General features: G+C 38.8%; 1 protein-coding gene across 4 annotated transcripts in view; it reads right to left on the bottom strand.

Moving 5' to 3' along the window:
• Window positions 1-23,921, bottom strand: part of SPOP (speckle type BTB/POZ protein) — a 66,541-nt gene that overhangs the window by 8,347 nt on the left and 34,273 nt on the right. For 3 of the 4 annotated variants that reach the window (XM_068530413.1, XM_068530412.1, XM_068530411.1), the window contains 5 exons: window positions 10,730-10,872; window positions 9,981-10,102; window positions 7,924-8,075; window positions 7,673-7,800; window positions 897-1,074 (listed from right to left, as the gene is read on the bottom strand). In XM_068530413.1, the coding sequence (XP_068386514.1) occupies window positions 897-1,074; window positions 7,673-7,800; window positions 7,924-8,075; window positions 9,981-10,102; window positions 10,730-10,807 (658 nt within the window). In that variant the 5' untranslated portion in view covers window positions 10,808-10,872. Of the gene's footprint in view, window positions 1-896; window positions 1,075-7,672; window positions 7,801-7,923; window positions 8,076-9,980; window positions 10,103-10,729; window positions 10,873-21,479; window positions 21,502-23,921 lie in introns of those variants that run through there. The other variant, XM_068530414.1, reaches the window with a different exon arrangement.

The raw sequence follows: 23,921 nt of genomic DNA, 5'->3' as shown, positions 1-23,921 counted from the left end.
CTTTTAGGAGGTGGAGATTAAAGGAGAGTGGCAAAGGTTTGAAGTGTCTATTGAGAAAAAGAAAAGGAGCTGACTATGCATCTGTAGAAAGAGGTCTCGGCAGTGCCGAGCGCCTAGCTGAGCACAGAGGCACGAACACAAGAGTTAATGACTTCCTTTTTAGCAAGTCTCAGTAACACCTAGTTGAGAGAGGGAACAGGAAGATGGATAGACTGAGCCAGACAGAGGTTTTGCCAGGTGTGTACTTCAGAATGACAGGGCTGAGGGTCTTGGTAAGAAATCTGTTGCTGAAGGTTCATGTGATTTCCTCTTACATCTTTTGGCCTGAATACAAGTTTGTGGCTGAAAGCTATGCTTCCCTGTGAGGTAAGGCCATCAGACTGCCTTAACAGTTCCTGCTGTGTGTCAGTCTTTCTGGTCTTAAAGACCAAGGGCCTATTACTAGAACAAGACCTGATCTTCCACGTCACTGGCAACATTCTCATTCTTCTAGTATGTTTGTATGGAAGAGAGGGCTAAGACCTCCAGGGCTGGGGACTTGGCTATGTGGTGGTTTAGTCCTGAGTCCAGAATCCTCTCCATTACATCCTAAGTCCCTGTCTAGGGGCTGATACCTGCTCTTAACCAGTGTTTTGACATCTAACCTCCAGGTGCAAAGGCATACAATACACATCATCATCCATTCCTTGAAAATGGTGGCCTAAGTCCACTACAGAGAGTTATGGAGAGTAGCCCTTTTGGTTTTGACAACTAATGTCACCACAATATAAAAATATATTTAGCTGCAGTTTTTTTGTACTAGTTCAAAAAGCTGAAGCTATTCAAAAGGTGATTATGCAGCCTACTGTTTTTCCTTGTTTAATCACAACTAAAGCTCCCCACGAATAAATACTAACCTGCTAAGATAGCTTTGTGAGCCTGGAATTCCTGGCCAGCAACACACAAACAACAGTCTGTGAACCGGGAATTCTCCCACAGTCCTCCTAACTCATCCGCCAACCGGCACTCAGGAACCTTCACCATATTCATGGTGTTCTGGCCAGAAATGTTGACAGAATCTTGCACCACACTCACCTGTGAAAGATAAGAAAACACAGTCCAAAGCTTTTGTTACCAGGAATTTTCTTCCCAGCAGGAGGAGAGATGACTTTTACCTTGTTGTTATAGTACATTTAGAAACTGATGTTAGGCATGTTCTCTTGAAACCACCTTCACAAATGAAGTCTTTAACCTCTGGATCAAGTAATTTCCAAACTATCATGATCATACTTATTCTACACCATCTCAGGACAATAAGGAGAGAGCCCCACAAATCTCCTTCTCTTCCAAACTTCTAATAAGCTCCTCCTTCCCTGCCCTGAAGACCTGGGCAAAACCCCCAGAGGGAAAAAACTGACAGAAACAAATGTTAAACCTCAAGTATTTACCTTATTCTGCCTTAAGCAAAAGGTTAAATGCAAAGAACTCTATAGAAACTGCCATTTAAACTAAACTCTCCAGAGAAAAGAATCTAATAAGCCTAAAAGCACTTCACTTTTTTCAGTTAGTTCTGGAACATAAAAATAAAATGCAGCTTCCATAGGGCCTGGTAAATAATTGGCATTTCCTCACAAATGTTAGTTTAATGAACAGGACTGGGCCTGGAAGATCTTGCGTAGCGATAACTGGGTGGGTATCCCACACCATTTATACCCTTACTCAGTCATTGGTGACAGTGACATACAAGATGACTGGCTCCAGCTGGGCATGCACTTACAGCTTTGGAACAGAATGACGACAACGAGGTTATAGAGGAATCCAACTTGCCACTTGGCTTCAGCAGCAGCATGGTTTAACCAGTTGAATTAACTGTTCAGTCTAGAGAAAAACCCTGGTAACTTGTGGATGGATCAATGAAACTCACGTAAGTTTGTCAGGATACAAAATACAAGGATTTATAAACCATATAACATTATAAAATAAATGTAAATTACCAAACTGAAGATGAGACCCAACAGATCAGTCTTCCGCCTGACAACCCTGGCTATGCTTCCTCTCCTATATCACATTAGGTTAGAAATGTTAAAATGAAAGCAGGATTCACAAACCTTGAGAATCAGCTCCCCACTCTTGCTATTCCTATGAGTTAGATGAGAAAGACTGCTGAGGAACATCCTAAATGACCCAAATTTCTTTTAACCTTCAAGATGCAAGTCATCCCTTCCTTAAATGCAGTCATAAACCCAGAGGCAAAGTTAATGCCCCAACCAAATGACCTGTAGTCCCTTCTGTGTAGGAGTGAGATATTTACTATCAGGTCAAGAAGTTTATTCATTTGTTTAAAACTAGCTGTTACGGTCTTGAGCAATGAAGCAACCAAGCTAATGAACTATGAATGTGCTTAGCATTAGTAGCACATTTATCAGAGCCAGAGTATAACATTATTTTAATAGCCCAGGACCCAACACAAACCACCCCACAGAGATCGTCCCATGTAAGATCTCTAATTTGGTTCAGCAACTTTCTCATATTAACACCCTTACTTCTTTGATATAATATTAACACCAAAAGTAGAAGTAGCCTACTTCCAGTTTTAGTTTCAAAATACTGCTGATTTAAAAACAAACAAACAAAACACCAAGGAAAAGACCAATTAAATCCAACTTCCTCATAGGGAAAGGCAGGAATCTCTTGGGATGGCCAATGAAGGGAATGGAGAATGCTTTTGGCACTGGGTTCCTAAGCTTGAATTAAACCAGGCTGACAGGAGCCCAAAGTCATTAACACTTGATGGCAATTTACTAGACTGGGTAAAATGAACTGGCAAGAGCCAAGCTGATTTTCAAACTATGGTTACCAGTAGACTCTGTGCTGGTTACATGTGCTCTTGGTAATGAGTGCGGCCCAAAGACTGTGACTCCTCTCACTGGGGCAATTCCTCTCTTCAGACACAGACAGGAACACAGCAGGAAGGAGAAAGTACCTTTACTGTCTGAGCCAGACTTGTTCTGCAGATATATGGATGCCTGGAGTCTCCAGAGCTCTGAATGTCTGGCACCTCTTACCAACATTAAATACGCTTAATTAAAAATAAATTTTAAATGGCATACACAAATGAGTCTTCAGAGCCCAAACTTTTAACTTAGAAAGGGATTGTTTTCCTCTGCAAATGATGATGCTAAAATGATACCATTTTGAGAAAAACTAAAGATTTTTTTTTAATGCCTATAAAGTTGACTACGGAGACTCATTCAGAATTGCAGCTGTGAAGATGACGTGACTGTGACATTTATGTCTTAGAAATGACTGCATGAAAATGTCTCAGGAAGGCTCTATAACCCTCTAAATTTCAAGTTGTAAAAGGGCCTCACTTTTAAAGTCAATTCCTTTTCTTAAAAAAGAAAATTTCATAAAAGACATAAAACTTCATAAAAGATTGTTCCATTTCTTGTATACTTTGTCTAAACATAGAATGTCAAGGTAATACCACTGGAAATATATTTTTAATTTCTGTATAATTAAAACAATCAAGAAAAAATAAACAGACAGCATATAGATTGTTTATAGCAGCAGCACTATTTCTAATCAAAAGACTAACAACAATCTAAATGTCCATCAGGGGACTTCCCCGGTGGTCCAGTGGTTAAGAATCCGCCTTCCAATGCAAGGGACGTGGGTTCGATCCCTGGTCAGGCAGCTAAGATCCCGCATGCCACGGGGCAACTAAGCCCGCGTGCCGCAACTACTGATCCTGCATGCTCTGGAGCCCACGCGCTACAACTAGAGAGCCCATGTGCTGCAACTACTGAGCCCGCGTGCCACAACTAGAGAAGCCTGCGCACCGCAACTAAGACCCAAAGCAGCCAAATAAATAAATATTAAAAATAAATAAATAAATGTCCATCAGCAAGAGAATGAATAAACAAACCAATCAACTGTCATGTGAATACACAACAAACTACTGTACAGCACTAAAAATCAAGAATTATGGTTATATTCACAATATAAATAAATTTTAGAAACATAACATGAAAACAGCAAGTCCTAGATGACTACATACATCCTGACACTATTTTCATAAAGCTCAAAGACAAGCGAACCTAAACAATAGATTGTTCAGGCATGCAAATAATAAACAAGGGAATGATAAACAATTCAAAAGCGCTATTTATTATCATCATCTGAGTAGGGAGACAACAGGTCTAAGGGACAGGGGAGAAGCATATATAGGTCAGTTCTAAGTTATTGGTGATGTTGCTGGGTTGGGTGGTAAGTTTACTACATTATCATGTTTATAACCTATAATGATAATACATATTTAATCACCATTTTTGTAGGTCAAGATCAAATATTATTAGCATTTTCATAAGTTCAACTAATATATCCAAATAATTCATTTAAAAAATAAATGATAAAAAGAAAAATTAATAGACCCACATATTTAAAATTTGGCAAAAATACATATTCCCAGGCTTTGAATGGATATTCTATGTTTGATAAGGAAAGATGTTTTAAGAGTTAACTAGTTTCGAGATATTTCATATTTGGTATTTCATATTTCATATGGTATTTAATATTTCAACTTTAATTGCAACATCACAAAGAGGCACTGGAATCTTCTACCTGTCAGAGGCATATACACTGACGGTGGAACACATGTATATTTACTGCTAACAGCTACTTGTTTTCAATATAAACAAATGGAAAGAAGATCAATAGAAGCTGAAACATTTCAAGTAGATTTTCTGTTGTCCAAATTATTACAGAGAAAATTAAAAGTATAAAGCTTTCATGATTCTCTCTTTCATTACCAAAAAAAAACTTGGTAGAGCCCACGTTTCCTTGGGTAAATGGCATTCAGTTTCACTTAGTGTAGCACAGCAGACTAGAGATGGAAAATGGAGAGCTGACATAGCCCTGACACTAATTTGCTGCACAATGTTAGGAAAAATTACCTGACCTCCTTAGGCACTGCTTCTCTCCCCAGTAACGTGAAATGAAGAGAAAAGAACTAACCTAGCTCAAAGGATTGTGATAAGAGACAATTAAGGGAATGCGTTAACTAAGCAATATCAACTTGGAAGAACTGCCGTACTTCCTAACAGTCAGACAGAAAGATCACTGAGAATCAAAAGTGAACCCAGTGTGGCACATTACAAACAAGACTACCCAGTCGGCATTTTTCAGAGTTTCATTAATAGTTTTACCACTGAAATACAGCCCAAACACACAAATGCGTGATTCTCAGTCTTTCACCTTCGGGTTCCCTCTTGTGGCCTCTGGGAACAGACCAAAAATATCCACAAAACAACTGTACTTATTACTTACATCAGGACAGGACAGAAGTGCCTGGGCCAAAGACTGAGTAAGGAATGGAACAGTGGAGTACTCATAACCTAAATTTGTATGTGGACATCAACTTCATAAAGGCCTCTAAATTATAAGAAAATACTAACTAAACCAATAATAAATAAAATACAAATATGGACAAAATAAATTTGTTTATAAATATTCTATTGATAGAGGTAGCAAAGGTCAAAGGGATAGAATTTGCACCAAAGGATGATCCAGCTCTGAAATGCACTAAGAACTTAGATGAGTTGCAGACATTTTTAAAACCCACACATTCAAAACACACCCCCCACGCAACTGTCTTGCAATGCTGCATGCTACTAAGTCCACAGAGAGCCTTGGAACAGAAACGAGTCTCACTAGGCACGAGCCCAAGAACAAGAAGCAACACTCAGCACCTGTGGCCAACAGAGAAGTGTGAGAGGAACAGATGGCACACCTGGTCTGATGGTAAGAAACCGATGGCATCAGCAGAATCCAACAGACGTTTCCCTGTTCAACATCTCCTCATTTCCAAAGTGTCATCTCACTTCCCTTCTAAGTCAGTAAGGCATTTCTAAACTTAACCACAGGATTTCTCCTAAGAGAATTTCATATGGGGAAGCAAAGAGAGAGTGCACCTCGGACTTAACTACAGGATGAGAGATTGCCAAGTGAGGGCAGGCCAACTGGTTTCCAAATCAAGAATGTCAATACAAGGGCTGGAGCAGATGGAATGGATCTGGTGATGGTATAGAGGGGAAGCATGTGAGAAAAGGCTGGACCCACTGTGGACTTGAAAATGCTACAATAAAGGTTTTGGTGTTGCCTAAAGCACCAGATGCGTTATTTAGAGGCGATTTCTCTTCCTTCAGAGAGCAGTTCAAAAATTGGCTTTCGTTTCCAACAGAAATTAGAATTTTCCACTATTTTAATTTTTTTCTGAAATATAGGCTCTCTAAGGTGGGTGAATATTAAATTGATGGTTTGTTTATGTAACATCCAACATCACATAAAACCACCTAATTGTTCTCATTTCTCCACTTGGGCAACTGAGTATGATCTATAACTACTTGGATTTATGTAGAATTCAAATTCCAAGTCCATCAGACAAAAAACAACTGCAAAATTTTATGTATTTTTACAGACGCCATCACTCTAGTATTTCCTTCTTTTACTTAGCAATTAAAAAGGAGAAAAGGCAGCTATTATGCAAACTATATTTTATGTATTCAGTGTGATATTTTAATAAACTATAGCTCCCAAATTTCCTAATCACCAGCAACTATTCCATGGAAATATTCAATGAGCTGTGACTTGGAAAAGAAGCTGGCTACTGCTGGCCAGGCCTCGTCTACAAAGGGGCAAGATTCCTAAGGGACACCTTTCCTACCGTGCAGGCGGTGATATGCTGTGAGCCTATTATTTGACAGAGCGCACTGCTAGCTGGGGAACTTGCCTGCACCTTCCCCATGAAAGCACAGTGGTCCTTTTCATAAAGTGATGTTGCTCAGGAAGCAGCTCCTTGACCATACGATGTACAGGGAATGCCAACATCCCAGCTGACTGGAGGTTTTATTCATTTCTTACACTGTGAGCTTATGAGTATCGATAAATGTATTGATAACAGCATGAAATGACCAATTAGTATATACTCATTAAAGAAACCATTTTTCAACTCACTCTCAGTTTGGGAATTTTACTTCAAGCCTTCTCCTATAAACCTGAAAGGCTCTTTAGGTCGCTGGGGAGAGAAGGACTCTCCCAACTGACTACAGGTAACTCTCTTAGCTAACTATGAGTTAGAGAGCTTTATATAACCTTCACTCTAGAAAAAATGGTTCTCACCTTCCTATTTCACAATTACCAGCAAGACAAACTGGAGACACTCAACAACTGATAAGAGTCATCTAGTTCGAAAAGCAGAAAAGGAAAGTGCTCTATCAAACACACGTGGACTTCATACTCAAGGAGGAGCCAGAAAGCTCAAGGAACAAATATATTTACATATCTAGTTGCTGGCCATTCTCCTCAGCTTAAAGTTAACAGTCCTTCCAAATGCTTTCTGAAAAAATCCACAGGGAAAAAGCCAGAATTCTGACCCAAGCAACTAAAAAATCACACATACCAAGATAGTGCACAACCTTTGTTTTTAAGAACAGTAACAAGTGGAAAGCTGAGATGCCCAACAACCTTGAAATCACGGCACAGCTTTTCAGTCAGTCACATAAATCACATTTGTGCAGCACCACTCCACTTGGGGATTTTTCTCACTCACCATCCTTGATACAATACAATTACGTCTACTGATACCCATCAGGTCTGGGAATTGCTACTCTCACAGCAGGGTAAAAGGACTCACCTCACAGAAGAGGGTAAGCTTGTCATCAGGGAGAAGCCCATTGGCCTCATCCAAGAGAAAATCTCTACGGATGAATTTTTTGAATCCCCAGTCTTTGCCTTGCACAAACCTATATGCCCGTTGACTCTCTGGAGTGAAAAAAAAAAAAGTTATATTTAGGATTACTCAAAAAACCGTATCAAATCCACACTTTGTCAATATATAAAGTTGCCAGATGTGAAAATAAAGAGTCGAACAAAGATAACATTTACCCATAGCTTTGGTTTCTTCTCCCTTGGCATTCAGGATGGAGAATTTGAATTTTGCTCGAACTTCACTCTTTGGACAGCTGACCAGTAACAGGTAAAGTGACAGGTAATCTTTGCTCTCTTCATCTAGCCCTTTTGGGTTTACCCGCAAACACCTACCCAAAACAGAAAAAAAAAAATGTCGAAAGCATCCATGTTTGTAGGCTCATGAAAGGACAGGAGGGAACTAGAACATCCGAATCGAGAGGGAGATGTTAAAAAAACAAAACAGACAAAAAAAACCCCAGGCCCCATAGCAGGAGATTCTGATTCAGTAAATGACTACTTGGAAATCACTTTTCTAGAGCAACCTCAGGCACCTTTTAAAAAGTAAACAATAAAGGGGCATCCTAGAATCTGACAACACATCCCCTGTATCTCTTCCTCTTTCCTCATAATCTCCCAAATCAGTCTTTTTCCCCCTAAAATATTTTAAAATTCAGCCTAGACTCAATCTATTCTAATCCTCAATCTTAGGAAAAGCAGCCCCTTATTTTGTTGGGACTGCAGTGAAACCAGGAAAAAAAAGTCAGTGAGCCTTTCAATATCACCTTGGGAGAGAAAAAGAATTCTAGAGAAATATGTGAGTAGTAAATAATCTTTTATAGATATTTTATCAATCTGGCAATGATATTCTAAGATTAAAATAAAGGAGGCAGTATGGAGGAAGCACAGACAAAAGTAAACTCCCATTACACAGGGTAGAGTTCCAAGCCAGACTTCTAAATAGAGTTAGAGATGCCAATATGTTACCAATGGATCAAAACAAAATTCAGACAGAATAGGTTCAACTCAGTTAAGTTGTAAATGTCATTAGCTGAACTGCATGTGGTTCAAACACCGCTTCTACCACATATAATACACAGGCCATATGTATCCTTAGGCCTTGCCAGTGTTATGGCACCTCTCTCAAACAGGTGGCCCAATTCAGTGCTTCTCCAGGAAGTGCATATGCCACATACATCACTACACAATTGTGCTAAAGATGCGGATTTAAATACAATGCCTAAGAATAAGCCTTCTCTCAGCACCTAGCAGTACACTGCTTATGTACATGGCCAAAAAGTACTAAACGAAAGGAGAGTTGTTAAAACTTTTCAGTGGGATATCAGAGGTCAAAAATGGTGGTTCACAGATATGTGTTCTGGTCTTTGTAGAGAGCACATGGATGTATCCGTAACTGCCTGCCCCTCCTCGAGAAAACACATGGCTTGGATAGGACTGACCCCCACTCCCAGATCCTATTCCCCTTGCCACAGGGATCAACTGAGGGAACCTAGATCTACACCAATCAGTGCATTCTTGGCCACACAGTTCAGAGGAAGTTCAAAGAATTGGTTGGATGGTAGCGGGTGATGCCCATTGCTACTGCCAGTCACCCTTCAACCACAAGGGAAGCTAAGCTTGAGATGTCAAACAGTGTGGAGAGCAGGGCAGAGCAGAGAGCGATGGGGTCCTTAATCTAACCATTGGGCTGTCTGCTGGATCAAACTACCTTCAAAGACATCCTACACCATGGGCATTCCAGGTACATAAGTAAATAAATCTCCTTTATTGTTTAAAAACAGGCAATCTAAAAGTCAAGAGATATTACATTAAAATCTAGATCTCGTGCTTTTCTTGAAAAATCAGAAACTCTGGCAATGGTCAGCCCTCATCCACACATGCCTCTAGTGAGCTGGAGCTGAGCAGCCACCACTTCTTTTAGAAGGACATTCACTAGTTTGCCAAGTGGTCAACACTCATACCACGTATGGATATTATTTACAACACTGGCTCTCTTTACTCATTTACATTACCCTACAGCCATTTGAGTTTGCTGATCCCCTGATATACTCATTGAATTAATTCAACAAATTATACAGTGAGCATCTGTTATGTATCAGACACCAGGGAATACATTAAGAACAAAACAAAGTCCCTGCCATCAAGGATATTCCACTCTAGTCAGTCTCCCGTGAAGCCAAGCAAAACAGGCAACTTATAGAAAAATTTTTATAGCTAAATGTATTCCTCCTCACCATTTCAGCTTATCATTGGCTCCTGATGAAAAGGTTGAACTTTTAATGACTTCACCCATTTCCTCCCGGCAAAAGCTAAAGTTATTGATGGTCCACATGTAGGAGAATTTCACTACTTTGATCTGTTGATAGAAAACCAGGAAGCAATTAAATAGGAAGTGGGTAACCTGAAAAACAGGCTGGAGATCAGATAATTTTCCCTCTCCCTCCCTCTGCATAATCCCATGGGAAGACAGCACTGTTTGGCCAGCATGGAGGCTCAGCCTTTTCTGTCTCTCATCTACTTTTTAAGAAATCTCACAGTGACCAACTGCTTTCATAACTTTTCTCAGCTTCTGAGAAACACTGGATGGAAAGTGAGAAAAACATGGACAAGGTTGGGAAAGCAGGTGATTAAGCCACACCTAAAATGAACCTCTGCTCAGAGCAGCTGTTTGATGATTTAGATGTTGATACCACTGCCTGGGGTTGCAATCTCAAACCTGGTTTCCCCCTAAGTTGCCAGACAGAGGAATACACTTCCATCAAGGTGGATGTAGGCAGCAGATCCAGTTTCAAAGATTCCCCTCTTTCAACCTCCCATGAATGCCTAGGGCGTTCAGATTCCTCATGGAAAACCAAGGCATGGAAAGCTGACAAGTACTTTATCTAACTATTTGGCAGGTTTGACCCACAGAAAGCAGGAAAGCCAACGTAGAAAAGAAATCTGATTCCTTTCGTCCCCCAAAATCCTCCCAAGAAGCACCTACCTGTGTGTAACACCAGCTCTCAGCTACTGGGCCACTCGACATTTCTGCCGGAGGTGGAGGACTTGGAACCCTTGACATCGCCAGTTTGAAGGTTAAACAAGATTTCCAGAGTCAGGGGACAAAGACTTCTGTTCCTCTTCACCCTGGTTGATGCAAGAAGCAAGAGAATTTTATTAGATTAATGGTATACTATCCTACTATTTCCATTTGACCTTCCAGAGACTGGAAACTCTGTCTCCTGCCTGGAATGCTCTACCCTTATCATTCAAATGGCTTCTTAGCATTCAATGTTAACCTCAGAGAAGATCACCTAACCTAAAACAGTCTCCTCATCACAATGATATCACCCTATTTTAATCTTCTGCACAATACTATTTAATATTATCTTACCAAATGAATTTACTCAAAGGGTACTTAAAGTACATCCATGAAAAGGCTACCTAAAGAGGAGACAGCATGGTGATCACCACATACAGCTTTACCACTGTATGTGGGCTCCTTCCCTTGAGGGTACAAATACTTTACTCCTAAAGGAAAATTACCTTGTTACCTTTCCAAATACTGTCTCATCTTCTCCTACACTTCAGTGCAAACTGATTATTAAGAATAAATAGTTTTCTGGGCTTCCCTGGTGGCGCAGTGGTTAAGAATCCGCCTGCCAATGCAGGGGACACGGGTTCAAGCCCTGGTCCGGGAAGATCCCACATGCCTCAGAGCAACTAAGCCCGTGCACCACAACTACTGAGCCTGCACTCTAGAGCCCGCAAGCCACAACTACTGAAGCCCGCGCACCTAGAGCCCAAGAGAGCAATAAGAGAAGCCACCGCAGTGAGAAGCCCGCGTGCAGCAACGCAGAGTAGCCCCCGCTCGCCACAACTAGAGAAAGCCCACGTGCAGCAACGAAGACCCAACACAGCCAAAAATAAATTTAAAAAAAAAGAATAGTCTTCTATCTATCAACCCATTGCTAGCTGCTCTCTGGAAGGGCAACATTTATCCCTTTCTTAGATGTTTTCCTTTCTCTGTAGCATTAGAGATCTCTCTCCACTTACACTTCACCAGTATCTGATTTTCCAGATTCTTCTTGCTTTCTCTGTTCCTCTGTTCCATAGTATGGAGCCATAGGAACTCTCATACACTGCTGGTGAGACTGTAAATTATTAAGTATATTTGGGGTAGGAATTTGCCATATCTAGTAATGTTTAACCTACTTACACGTAAGACTTAGTAATTCTACTTTTAACTATATATGTGCTAAAGTAGTGGTTCTCAAACTTTAGGTGCATCAGGATCACTTGCTAAACAGATTGCTGGGCCCTGCCCCCCAGAGTTTTTGATTCAGAGGTTTGGAATGGCCCAAGAATTTCCATTTCTAACAAGTTCCCAGGTGACCCTGATATGCCCTGGAACATTTTGAGAACCACTGTCCTAGAAAAACTGCACACGGGCACAAGAAGACATGGACAAGGTCGTTCAATGTGGCAGTTACAGACAAACAAACTAAAAATCCATTAGTAGGGAAACAGATAACTAAATTGGGTTATTTCCATACTATGAAAAACTACTTCAGGATTTAAAAGTAATGAACTACATCTACAGCACCATGGAGATGAGTGAGATCTAACACGACACTAATGAAAAAAAGCAAGTTTTGGAATGTCATGTGCAGTACACTATTTATGCAAATTTAAGATTTATATATTATTTACAGATATATGCATACAGTAGAATTGAAAAAAATCATTGACAAGCTATGTATCAGATTCATGATGGGAGAGCAAGGACGAAGAATGAAGCTGGGAAAAGAATGTAAGACATTTCAAGTTGATCTCTCGTGTGTTTTTAAAAATTAGGATGACCTGACGCAAATATGACAAATGTCTTTTAGTTTGGGATGATAGCTATTTTAGTATATACTACCCTTTGTACTGTTCTGCTTTATCTTTAAAATATATTTTATTGGGACTTCCCTGGTGGTCCAGTGGTTAAGACTTCACCTTCCAATGCAGGGGGCGTGGGTTTGATCCCTGGTCAGGGAGCTAAGATACCAACCACATGCCTCTCGGCCAAAAAATCAAAACAAAACAGAAACAATACTGTAACAAATTCAATAAAGACTTTAAAAATGGTCCACATCAAAAAAAAAACTTAAATAAAATAAATTTTATTAATTGTGGGAATAGTGTAAGGATGTACTTACTCCATCATATCATACATTGTCTGGTTTACAATATACAAGGGAGAAATTTCTTTCCTGAACACCTGGTCTGTTTTCAGCTATGGACAGACAATATGAATCTATATCTAATAATGCTGCTCTCTTTGCTTGGCTACTAGGAAGCCCTGAGACAAATCTGACCCATCTCTTGAAACTACAGACTCATATGCTCATTCTATATGCTATACTGTATATACGCTCATATGATCCCTCTACTATAGCTTTATTATTATTTTATTTTATTATTATTATTTTTTGGCTGCATTGGGTCTTTGTTGCTGCGTGCAGGCTTTCTCTAGTTGTGGCAAGTGGGGGCTACTCTTCGCTGCTGCACGCGGGCTTCTCACTGCGGTGGCTTCTCTTATTGCAGAGCACGAGCTCTAGGCACGCGGGCTTCAGTAGCTGTGGCTTGCGGGCTCTAGAGCGCAGGCTCAGTAGTTGTGGCACATGGGCTCAGTTGCTCTGAGGCATGTGGGATCTTCCCGGACCAGGGCTTGAACCCATGTCCCCTACATTGGCAGGCAGATTCTTAACCACTGCACCACCAGGGAAGTCCGAATAGCTTTATTATTTTCTTAACATTGTTATACACTTTGCTATAATTCCCTGAACTGATTTATTTTACCGTTTGATATGTTAAGTATTTCTGGAAACTGCCTCAAATCCTTCATAGAAAGAGGTATAAATGAATAACAAAAAAAAAATCACTCAACTCACACACATTCACTGGCCACTTAAGTAATAAGCATGGAACAGGAGTAATAAGATATAGTTGCGCCCTCACAGAGTAATACCACCAGTATTACCAGAGTCCCTATTGGTTTTAACACAATCCTACATGCGTTTATAATTAAAACATCCCATGTAATCACACATGAAGTTAAGTCTTATATACATGATGTGCTATTTCACTTAAACTAAGCACTGCAATGGAATTTGGGCCTCCCTGGTTTGTGCAATTCAGGATTCATGATAATATCAAGAAAAGAGACCTGTGATCAAGGTAGACTTGCATTTGATGGAAAACACCTTCTCACAGAACTGTCTGTCTAGTAGTGAGTAAATGCACCTCAGGAGGTTTTACAAATCCCAGTTACCACTACTGCCAGTAGGAGCCAGAATGAATTTCCAAAATTCCCAATTAAAACTATCTTTTGAGCAGGTTGGAATGAAGATGTGAATTTTACATGTTAGTTAAGAGCATAAAACTTGGCTCTGTAGGTGTGAGGTGCAGGCTCAGCTCTATATCGATAGATCATAAAATACTAATTTGAGTTTATTTTTGAAGTTTAAAAAAATACTTCAAATTTATCTAACAATTAACAAGTTAAGAATTCTCTGGGCTTCCCTGGTGGCGCAGTGGTTGAGAATCTGCCTGCTAATGCAGGGGACACGGGTTCGAGCCCTGGTCTGGGAAGATCCCACATGCCGCGGAGCAACTGGGCCCGTGAGCCACAACTACTGAGCCTGCGCGTCTGGAGCCTGTGCCCCGCAGCGGGAGGGGCCGCGATAGTGAAACGCCCGCGCACCGCGATGAAGAGTGGCCCCCACTTGCCGCAACTAGAGAAAGCCCTCACACGAAAACTAAGAGACCCAACACAGCCATAAATAAATAAATAAATAAATAAATAAATAAATAAATAAATAAATATAAAGTATTAAAAAAAAATTAATCTTAAAAAAAAAAAAAAAAAAGAATTCTCGAAGCCTAAGAAAAAGACAAGTTTAAAAACCAGTTTATTTTAATGGCTTAACTGTTGCTACTGAACCATGGTCCATTATCACAACCAGGAAAAAAATACAACTTTGGTCTTGGCCATTTTTACCTATCTTTTTTGCTTCTCATTTATTCTGTAGACAAGTCTTTGGTTTCTTTTAAAATATCACCAACCTTTCTTCCAATTTTTAAAAGTGTCCAACCCAGCAGTCAGTAGAACTAGAGAATCGGCTTTAGACTCTGAGGAGGTCTAACCACAAAACCTGCTGGGAGGGAAATCGACTAGGACAGCACAAATCTAATTAATTTCACTCACAGCAGGCACCATGGGCAAAGTGTTCATAAGCAAAGTAGCCTGGCTGTACGTGAACTCTTCAGCACTTCATGCCAACTGCTGCAGATGCCCAGCAGAAAAACAATTTTAGAAAAGAGGAGGTCTATTTGAGGGTCATGGTTTGAGAACCTTTGTAGGAGACAACTAGCAGCACCAAAATATACTGTTCCTGGCTTCAAACAAGTTAAAACAAGACTGTCCAAGTTCTCTAATGAGAAATTTATTTTCCCAAGCTTAGCAAACTTCCCAGTATGCTGACAACTCAGAGGCTGAACATATCTGTTATATACCACCATTTATTTTCCTGTTCACTCTATTAAATCCTGACAATTTCATGTTGTTTAATATACTACACAAACATGTACAAGCTAGATGGCTGGGAACATGGTTTCTTGCCAAAGAATGGTTAGGGACTTTTAAAAGCCTGTAACTATTTTTTCTCTTGGTTTAAAGCCTGGTACAGTTTCCAAGTAAGGAAAAATCCCAATGTTGTAACTATTTTAAACTTGAGAGACGTTTGCATTTTCCAAAACAGAAGATGCCAAAAAGACTTGACAAAACAAAAAACAAAAAAACCCCCCAAAAACTATAGAAAGCCTTGGGTATATTCATTTTTGAGAAACTTTTGGGACCTCCAAGGAATGTTTGTATTTCTTCTGTTACAGTGTCCTCAATCATATACAGCCCAGGAGGTAATAACTTCTTTCTCATTACCCCAAGGACAGATTATTACAGGTCATACTGACTTCCTCTCTTGCAAAGTTTGAATGACTTCTGAATATTTGTTATGGGTAAACTTTTTGCAGATCAATCTACTCTAACAAAATACTAAATGTACTTTTTTCTTTTTCTTTTATTTATTTTTTTAATTTAGAGACACTTCTTAAAATGAAACCAAGGGCAATCAAGAGAGACTTCAATCAGCAAAGGAAAGACTAGGGTTTCTCATGTCTCATGTCAGGTTCATGTTTCCTAAAATTTACAAGTTAAAGATGACTGCTTTTTTAAAATTGAGATATAACTGACATGTAACATTGTATTTTTAAAAAATTCTTTAACTGAGGGAGTTAGAATTGAGTGAATCTAAAGATCAAGAAGAAAAAAGTCAATAGCCTAACAGAAAAATGCGCAAAGAACAGCCAGTGGTTTACAGACATGTAAGTATCAATGGTTCCTAAACATGTGAAAACAAGTTCAACTCTCATTCATAATAGATAAATGCAAATTAAACCACACATTAATTCACCCAGTGAATTGGCAAAGATTAAAATGTTTGATAACACTTGCCCAGGATAAGGAGAACATTTCTGATTAGGGTATAAACTGTTATAAACTTCATGAAGGGAAATGCATATCAGAATGAATAAGAAATGTATATACCCTTTGATCCAACAATTCCATGTCTAGAAATTTATCCTACTAATATATTTAATATGACAAATATAAAAGGTTTTTCAATGTGGCACTATTTGTAATCACAAAAACATGGAAATAACCTGAAAGTCCATCAATAGGGGATTGATTAAATAAATTATGATACAGACAATGTAATAATAATATCTATTTAAAAAAGGAATGGTGAAGCTCTTTCTATCTAAAGAGGCAGAAATATTTATGTATGTATGTGTGTGTGTGTGTGTGTGTGTGTGTGTGTGTGTGTAAAATATCTCTGTCTGTAAAGCTACACAAGACTCTAGGGACACTGGTTACTTCCAAGGAAGGAAACTGGGTACTTGGGTGAGAAGGAGAATTTCCACTGTTCCCATTTGTATTTACTGAGTTTTGAACCATGTGAATATATTACCTTTTCAAATAATGAATAAAACTATTTTAAAAGGAATCAGCAGACTTCACAATTAATTCTTCTAGGTTATGAGATGGCTTATAAGTCAGACCCTTATAAGAAACAAGACAGGAATTCTTCAGTGACTTCCACTCCTATCCAAATAAAATCTACCTTTTGTCATGACTGCCAAAGCTTCAGTGCACCTCCCTGACCTCATCTAACACTTACCCTTCTCAATCACCATGCTTTAGTCACTCAGGCCTTTAATTCTACTTGGTAAACACATCAGGCTCTTTCCTCAGCCTGGAGAGCTCTTTCTTCCCTCAGATCTTTTCACAGCTGGCTCCTTCTTGTCATTTAGGTGTCCTATCAAATGTAATATCCTCAGAGAGGTCATCCCTGACCCACCAGATCTGAAGCAGTCCCCACTTCTAGCCTCTTTCATCACATTACCCTATTTAAATTTCTTTTTTAATACCACTATCTGAAATTACCTTGTTTTTATATTTTCACTTGTCTACGGTCTCTCCCACTAGAAGTTAAGCACAATGAGAGAACAGCATCCTCCTGTGCCTAAAATGGTATCATAATAGGCACTCAATAAATATTTGTTCAATGAAATTGCTGTTGACTAACTAGACTACTGTCTTTTGGGATCATATTTTTCCTTAATGAGCTTTAGTTAAAAGATTAAAGTTTGGGAGTTGCTGAATGAGTAACAGCTATAGGAATCCAAGCATACTCTTAAAACAAGAAAATATTTTAAAAAGAAAACTATCAGTTAATCTCCTATTTTGAAGAACTAATTTAATACATTCCAAAACTACATTTTTCTTTATTAAAAAAAAAAATCCAAGAAAAGTTGGGAGAAAGAGAAGTGTGCAGGGCTAAATGGGAAGTTCTTGAACCCACAAGACAACAGTAATATTAGCACATCTTCCAGGATAAGTCGATCCTGAAAGAACCATTACAGCAGCTGTCAGAAACTGAGGACCTCTCAGTTATTTCAAGTTAAATTCTATACAGTAAAATTCCAATATACTGATAAAAATGAGGCAGATTCTTAGCATTTATTTAGATTTGATCTATGATTCCCTTAAAATTGACATGTAGAGAAACGATAATTAACATTAAATATATACACGTGTACACACGTGTACAGATATAAAGAGAGACAGAGAGACATACCTTTAAGACATGTATAGACACATTAAGTTTTTTCTATACCAGGCTAAGATGCAGAACATATTTTCTACCATAGCCAAATATTTAACTAAGAGTTCAATTGTTTTTGCAACTGTTGTGTATAAGGAAAACTCAGAAACATGTATAGTGTTACATATGCATGTCAGTACCTTTAAGATTTTCCCAGTTCACAGATCTCTTAGGCAAGCACAGACTCTGAAATGACTGTGAGGATGAGACATGCTTTTGTACATAAAAAGGCTATTTTTCCTTCTTCTCCTCAATCCAAGTGTTACAAGATAAGAGTTTTATAGAAATACCCCGGCTAGTAAAGTTCATCCAAAGTCAAAATGAAGAGGAACAAGAAGATACATGGAAGAATTTCAAGTCGTGGAAAGCAGAGGAATAAACAACAGACTGCTCCCACTGACTCCCAAACCTCATCATGTGCTGGCTGTTCATAGCCTTACTGCCCTTCTCTATAGGTTATAAATAACTACAATGTGTCCTTGTCCCCAAGGAGACCTCAGCAACCAGCTCAAAGGTTAAAATATGGAATAATTCTCAATATGGATGCAACTTTTCCAGTCAGAAAAAAAAAAAAAATCAAAGAGCAGAAAGATTTATTGCCAATTTAAGTTAAGGGCTAGGGAATCATTCCCTCCCCCTAAAAACTATCCATTATGTAAGAGTTGTTGATATGGACACATTAGCATGATTCCCTACCCCAAAAATACGTCCAGGGACAGCATGCTCTGCTCCAAATGCAGAGGTCTGTCCTGGAAAGAGGTAGGTGCCATTAAACAGACTTGTAGGATTGCATCTCCTTAGACCTTAAAAAGACTTCTTGAGTTTTTGTTTTGCTTTTTAATTTAGGCACAAATGACTACATCTACATAACAACATAGAAGGAAAAAATTCCTGTCTCCACTTGGATGGAGGGTCCTGCAGCATAAACCATGATGGCTGCAACAGGCACAGGTTTCACAAGGTCTGGGTTCTTTCCATCAGGTGATGTGCTGCTGTTGTTAATTACTAACCCCCTGCTAGGGAAACAAAAAAAACCCTCCTCCAACTGCTTTTAAAAAAAAAAAGGCAGGGCTTCCCTGGTGGCGCAGTGGTTGAGGGTCTGCCTGCCAATGCAGGGGACACGGGTTCGAGCCCTGGTCTGGGAAGATCCCATATGCCGCGGAGCGGCTGGGCCCGTGAGCCACAGCTGCTGAGCCTGCGCGTCTGGAGCCTGTGCTCCGCAGCAATAGGGGCCGCGATAGTGAGAGGCCCGCGCACTGCGATGAGGAGTGGCCCCCGCTTGCCACAACTAGAGAAAGCCCTCGCACAGAAACGAAGACCCAACACAGCCATAAATAATAAATAAATAAATTTAAAAAAAAAAAAAAAAAAGGCAGATAGGGTTCATAGGATTAAGCTTCTCCACACATCACTTTCAAAATCCATCATTTGGGAGCTGTCTGAAATGGAATGACAACGAATCCAAATCAGCAAACAAACCTGACTATAAAGGGGCTATTTCACTTCAAAGTGGATCTCAGCTCCAAAGGAAAACACTTTTAGAAATGAAATTAGATAGGCAGAGGCAATCAGCAACTTCTCTCTTTTCACAAATTATAATAATGTGTTGATTCCACTGAATAGCTTGGGCAAAAATCTCTAGGGCCACAAAGAGCAAACTTAGGAAAGATGAAGATTTTAACACATCCCGCATGTTATCAAAGACTTCTCCTCTAGGTTGAGAAAATTTATTCTAAAACAAGAGCTGGAACAGAATTTTAAAAAAGAAGAAGGAAGAGGAAGAAGAGGGAAAAAACCTTATGGCTAAGAAGACTCTATTTATTATGTAATTATATTCCCAAAGCTGTTTTGAGATTTGAGAGACAGTTTTTCACCTTCTCTCTCCCCTCAACTACAACTATGAAGAACCTCATAAAATCAAATAGTAAACAGATGAATGCCTTGGCCTTAATACAATTTAAGCATGTCTAATTTGCAAGGAATTCAAAAACAAAAGAGTCATTTCATGAAACAAATAGGCAGAGGTTGCATAACCCCACAGGATCTTCTGGCCTTTATAGAAGCCAAATTCAACAAGCAGTTCTCTTTGGCCATCGATGTTTCAGTCAAGCCATTTAAAAATATTTCTTGCTAACACAGTCTGGTTACAGAAAGGGCCCAAGGAATGTATACCAAAGAATAAATTCTAAACTGGTCTTAGGGCATATAATTTGGAATAACTTCATTAACTTAGAAGCTGAAAAGACCCACCTGCTCCAGAGGATTTGGTCTTCTACAAGGGCAACCGATCCTCTTCAGCATTTACTACTACATACTATCTAGCAGTACAGAATTCAGTGTTCTCTGGAGACTCTTACCTTTATGAGTGACACTTAGAACTCCCCCTACCTATGAAAGAGAGATTGAGGTATATGTACGCTTTACTCTTCTCCTTTAAGTATGGTCTTAAGTAAAGAAATCTGATGATTGTTTACATGGACCCATGTTCCTTACCTAGAAACCACCTGCAAAAAATAAATTCTCCCTTCTTCCAAAGTTATTAAAAAATAAGCCAATTTCTATGTTAATGTTAAGGTTCTAACTAAACTAAATGGGACAAAGGATGAGCAGGAAGTTCTCAGTTTGAAGTGTTCATTCCAAAATTCATGACGCAAGGAAAAAGTAAAACCACACAGGCAGACAAAACAGGGGAAAGTTAGACAGAATGCCCATCTTAACACAATTTCCTGGCTCCCAATGATTTTTGTCAGAATTTAAAAGATTAAAATGCAATAACACCTATTTTACCCAATAAAACTGTGTAAAAACATACATAAGCATTTGAGGCAAGAATCTCATACCACAAAGCAAAACTTTTAAGATGCTAGCCAGAATGGTAGAAACAGTTGTCTAAGTTACCCATAGAGAGGTGAGCTCTAAGGTTCATGCACAAAGGCAACCTGCTCAGAATCAAACTCCTTTTATATGTAGAGTAAAAGGGAGCCCATGAATTGCTTTAAGGTATCTCCTTTTATAAGCTGGAATTCAAATTTCCCTGAAGATCTTTTCTCGGAAGAAAAATAATCTTACTCTAAAGTCTCCATATCATGTATTATCAGAAAATTTAAATCCAAACATCTTTTCTCCTCTCCATCATTAGTGTAAAGCCTTATCCTGTATGTACTAGTCACCAGAGAAGATCTGAATAAATAACTCTTGTTTACTCCAGGAAAGACTATTTAGAATAAAACCTCTTTTGAAACCATTTATGAAAACTGTTTCTTTAACACTGATTGTAATGCTCCTTATTTAAAAAAAAAACTTACATGCTCACCTTATATGACTTCCAACTATACATACTATCTGCACTGAAATGAAACAGTAGATTGCACTCAAGATGTGCATTTTTTAAAGTCATGATAAATATTTCTATGCATTTCATTCCACTTCTGTCCTCATGATCTTAAACTATGTTTAAAATAAAACTATGTAAAAACTCACCAAGTCAGTGGGAAGACTCTAATTTGTCTTGTCTAACAGGAAATCTTTGCTGGAAATAGAGATGATGAATCAGACTTAACAAGATTCTGAATCTCATGCAAGTCTTTACTTACTTAGGCTATTCTGAAAAGGGAAAATCTTACAAAAGCAGGTGATACATTAGCTAGGATTTACTAGTCAAAATTACCATTCTTATATCTCATCACTAGTTCTGAGGGCTCTATTTTCTAGTCATCTCTCAAAAAGATTACGCTTAGAAATTAAAGTCAGAAAAATTCAAGCTAATTCCTCTAATGAACTGGCCTATGAGTAGAGCAAAAATGAAATAAGTGGCTTGCCCTGTGTACACATTGCCAGCTACTTCACAAAATGCTAAAAGTATTACTATCAAGTTTTTATGTAAAAAAATCTTTATAAAAAGTGCTCTGGGTTGACCAGATGGCTTCACAGGCGAATTCTATCAAACGTTTAGAGAAGAGTTAACACCTATCCTTCTCAAGCTCTTCCAAAATATAGCAGAGGGAAGAACACTCCCAAACTCATTCTACAAGGCCACCATCACATCACCCTGATACCAAAACCAGACAAAGATGTCACAAAAAAAAGAAAACTACAGGCCAATATCACTGATGAACATAGATGCAAAAATCCTCAACAAAATACGAGCAAACAGAATCCAACAACACATTAAAAGGATCATACACCATGATCAAGTGGGGTTTATCCCAGGAATGCAAGGATTCTTCAGTATACGCAAATCAATCAATGTGATACACCATATTAACAAATTGAAGGATAAAAACCATATGATCATCTCAACAGACGCAGAAAAAGCTTTCGACAAAATTCAACACCCATTTATGATAAAAACTCTCCAGAAAGTAGGCATAGAGGGAACCTACCTCAACATAATAAAAGCCGTATATGACAAACCCACAGCCAACATCATTCTCAATGGTGAAAAACTGAAACCATTTCCTCTAAGATCAGGAACAAGACAAGGTTGCCCACTCTCACCACTATTATTCAACATAGTTTTGGAAGTTTTAGCCATGGCAATCAGAGAAGAAAAAGAAATAAAAGAAATCCAAATCAGAAAAGAAGAATTAGAACTGTCACTGTTTGCAGATGACATGATACTATACATAGAGAATCCTAAAGATGCTACCAGAAAACTAGAAAACTACTAGAGCTAATCAATGAATTTGGTAAAGTAGCAGGATACAAAATTAATGCACAGAAATCTCTTGCATTCCTATACACTAACGACGAAAAATCTGAAAGAGAAATTAAGGAAACACTCCCATTTACCACTGCAACAAAAAGAATAAATTACCTAGGAATAAACCTACCTAGGGAGACAAAAGACCTGTATGCAGAAAACTGTAAGACACTAAAGAAAGAAATTAAAGATGACACAAACAGATGGAGAGATATTCCATGTTCTTGGATTGGAAGAATCAACATTGTGAAAATGACTATACTACTACCCAAAGCAACCTAGAGATTCAATTCAATCCCTATCAAACTACCAATGGCATTTTTCACAGAACTAGAACAAAAAATTTCACAATTTGTATGGAAACACAAAAGACCCCGAATAGCCAAAGCAATCTTGAGAAAGAAAAACGGAGCTGGAGGAATCAGGCTCCCGGACTTCAGACTATACTACAAAGCTACAGTAATCAAGACAATATGGTACTGGCACAAAAACAGAAATATAGATCAGTGGAACAGGATAGAAAGCCCAGAGATAAACCCACACACATATGGTCACCTTGTCTTTGATAAAGGAGGCAAGAATGTACAATGGAGAAAAGACAGCCTCTTCAATAAGTGGTGCTGGGAAAACTGGACAGCTACATGTAAAAGAATGAAATTAGAACACTCCCTAACACCATACACAAAAATAAACTCAAAATGGCCTAAAGACCTAAATGTAAGGTCAGACACTATAAAACTCTTAGAGGAAAACATAGGCAGAACACTCTATGACATAAATCACAGCAAGATCCTTTTTGACCCACCTCCTAGAGAAATGGAAATAAAAACAAAAATAAACCAATGGGACCTAATGAAACTTAAAAGCTTCTGCACAGCAAAGGAAACCACAAACAAGACAAAAAGATAACCCTCAGAATGGGAGAAAATATTTGCAAATGAAGCAACTGACAAAGGATTAATCTCCAAAATATACAAGCAGCTCATGCAGCTTAATATCAAAAAACAACCCAATCCAAAAATGGGCAGAAGACCTAAATAGACATTTCTCCAAAGAAGATATACAGATTGCCAACAAACACATGAAAGGATGCTCAACATCACTAATCGTTAGAGAAATGCAAATGAAAACTACAATGAGGTATCACCTCACACCAGTCAGAATGGCCATCATCAAAAAATCTGCAAACAATAAATGCTGGAGGGGCTTCCCTGGTGGCG

The sequence above is a fragment of the Eschrichtius robustus genome, chromosome 20, assembly GCF_028021215.1.
Source record: "Eschrichtius robustus isolate mEscRob2 chromosome 20, mEscRob2.pri, whole genome shotgun sequence".
Lineage (NCBI taxonomy): Eukaryota > Metazoa > Chordata > Mammalia > Artiodactyla > Eschrichtiidae > Eschrichtius > Eschrichtius robustus.
The sequence above is the reverse complement of the archived record's forward strand: the minus strand, read 5'-3'. Positions and strand labels throughout refer to the sequence as shown.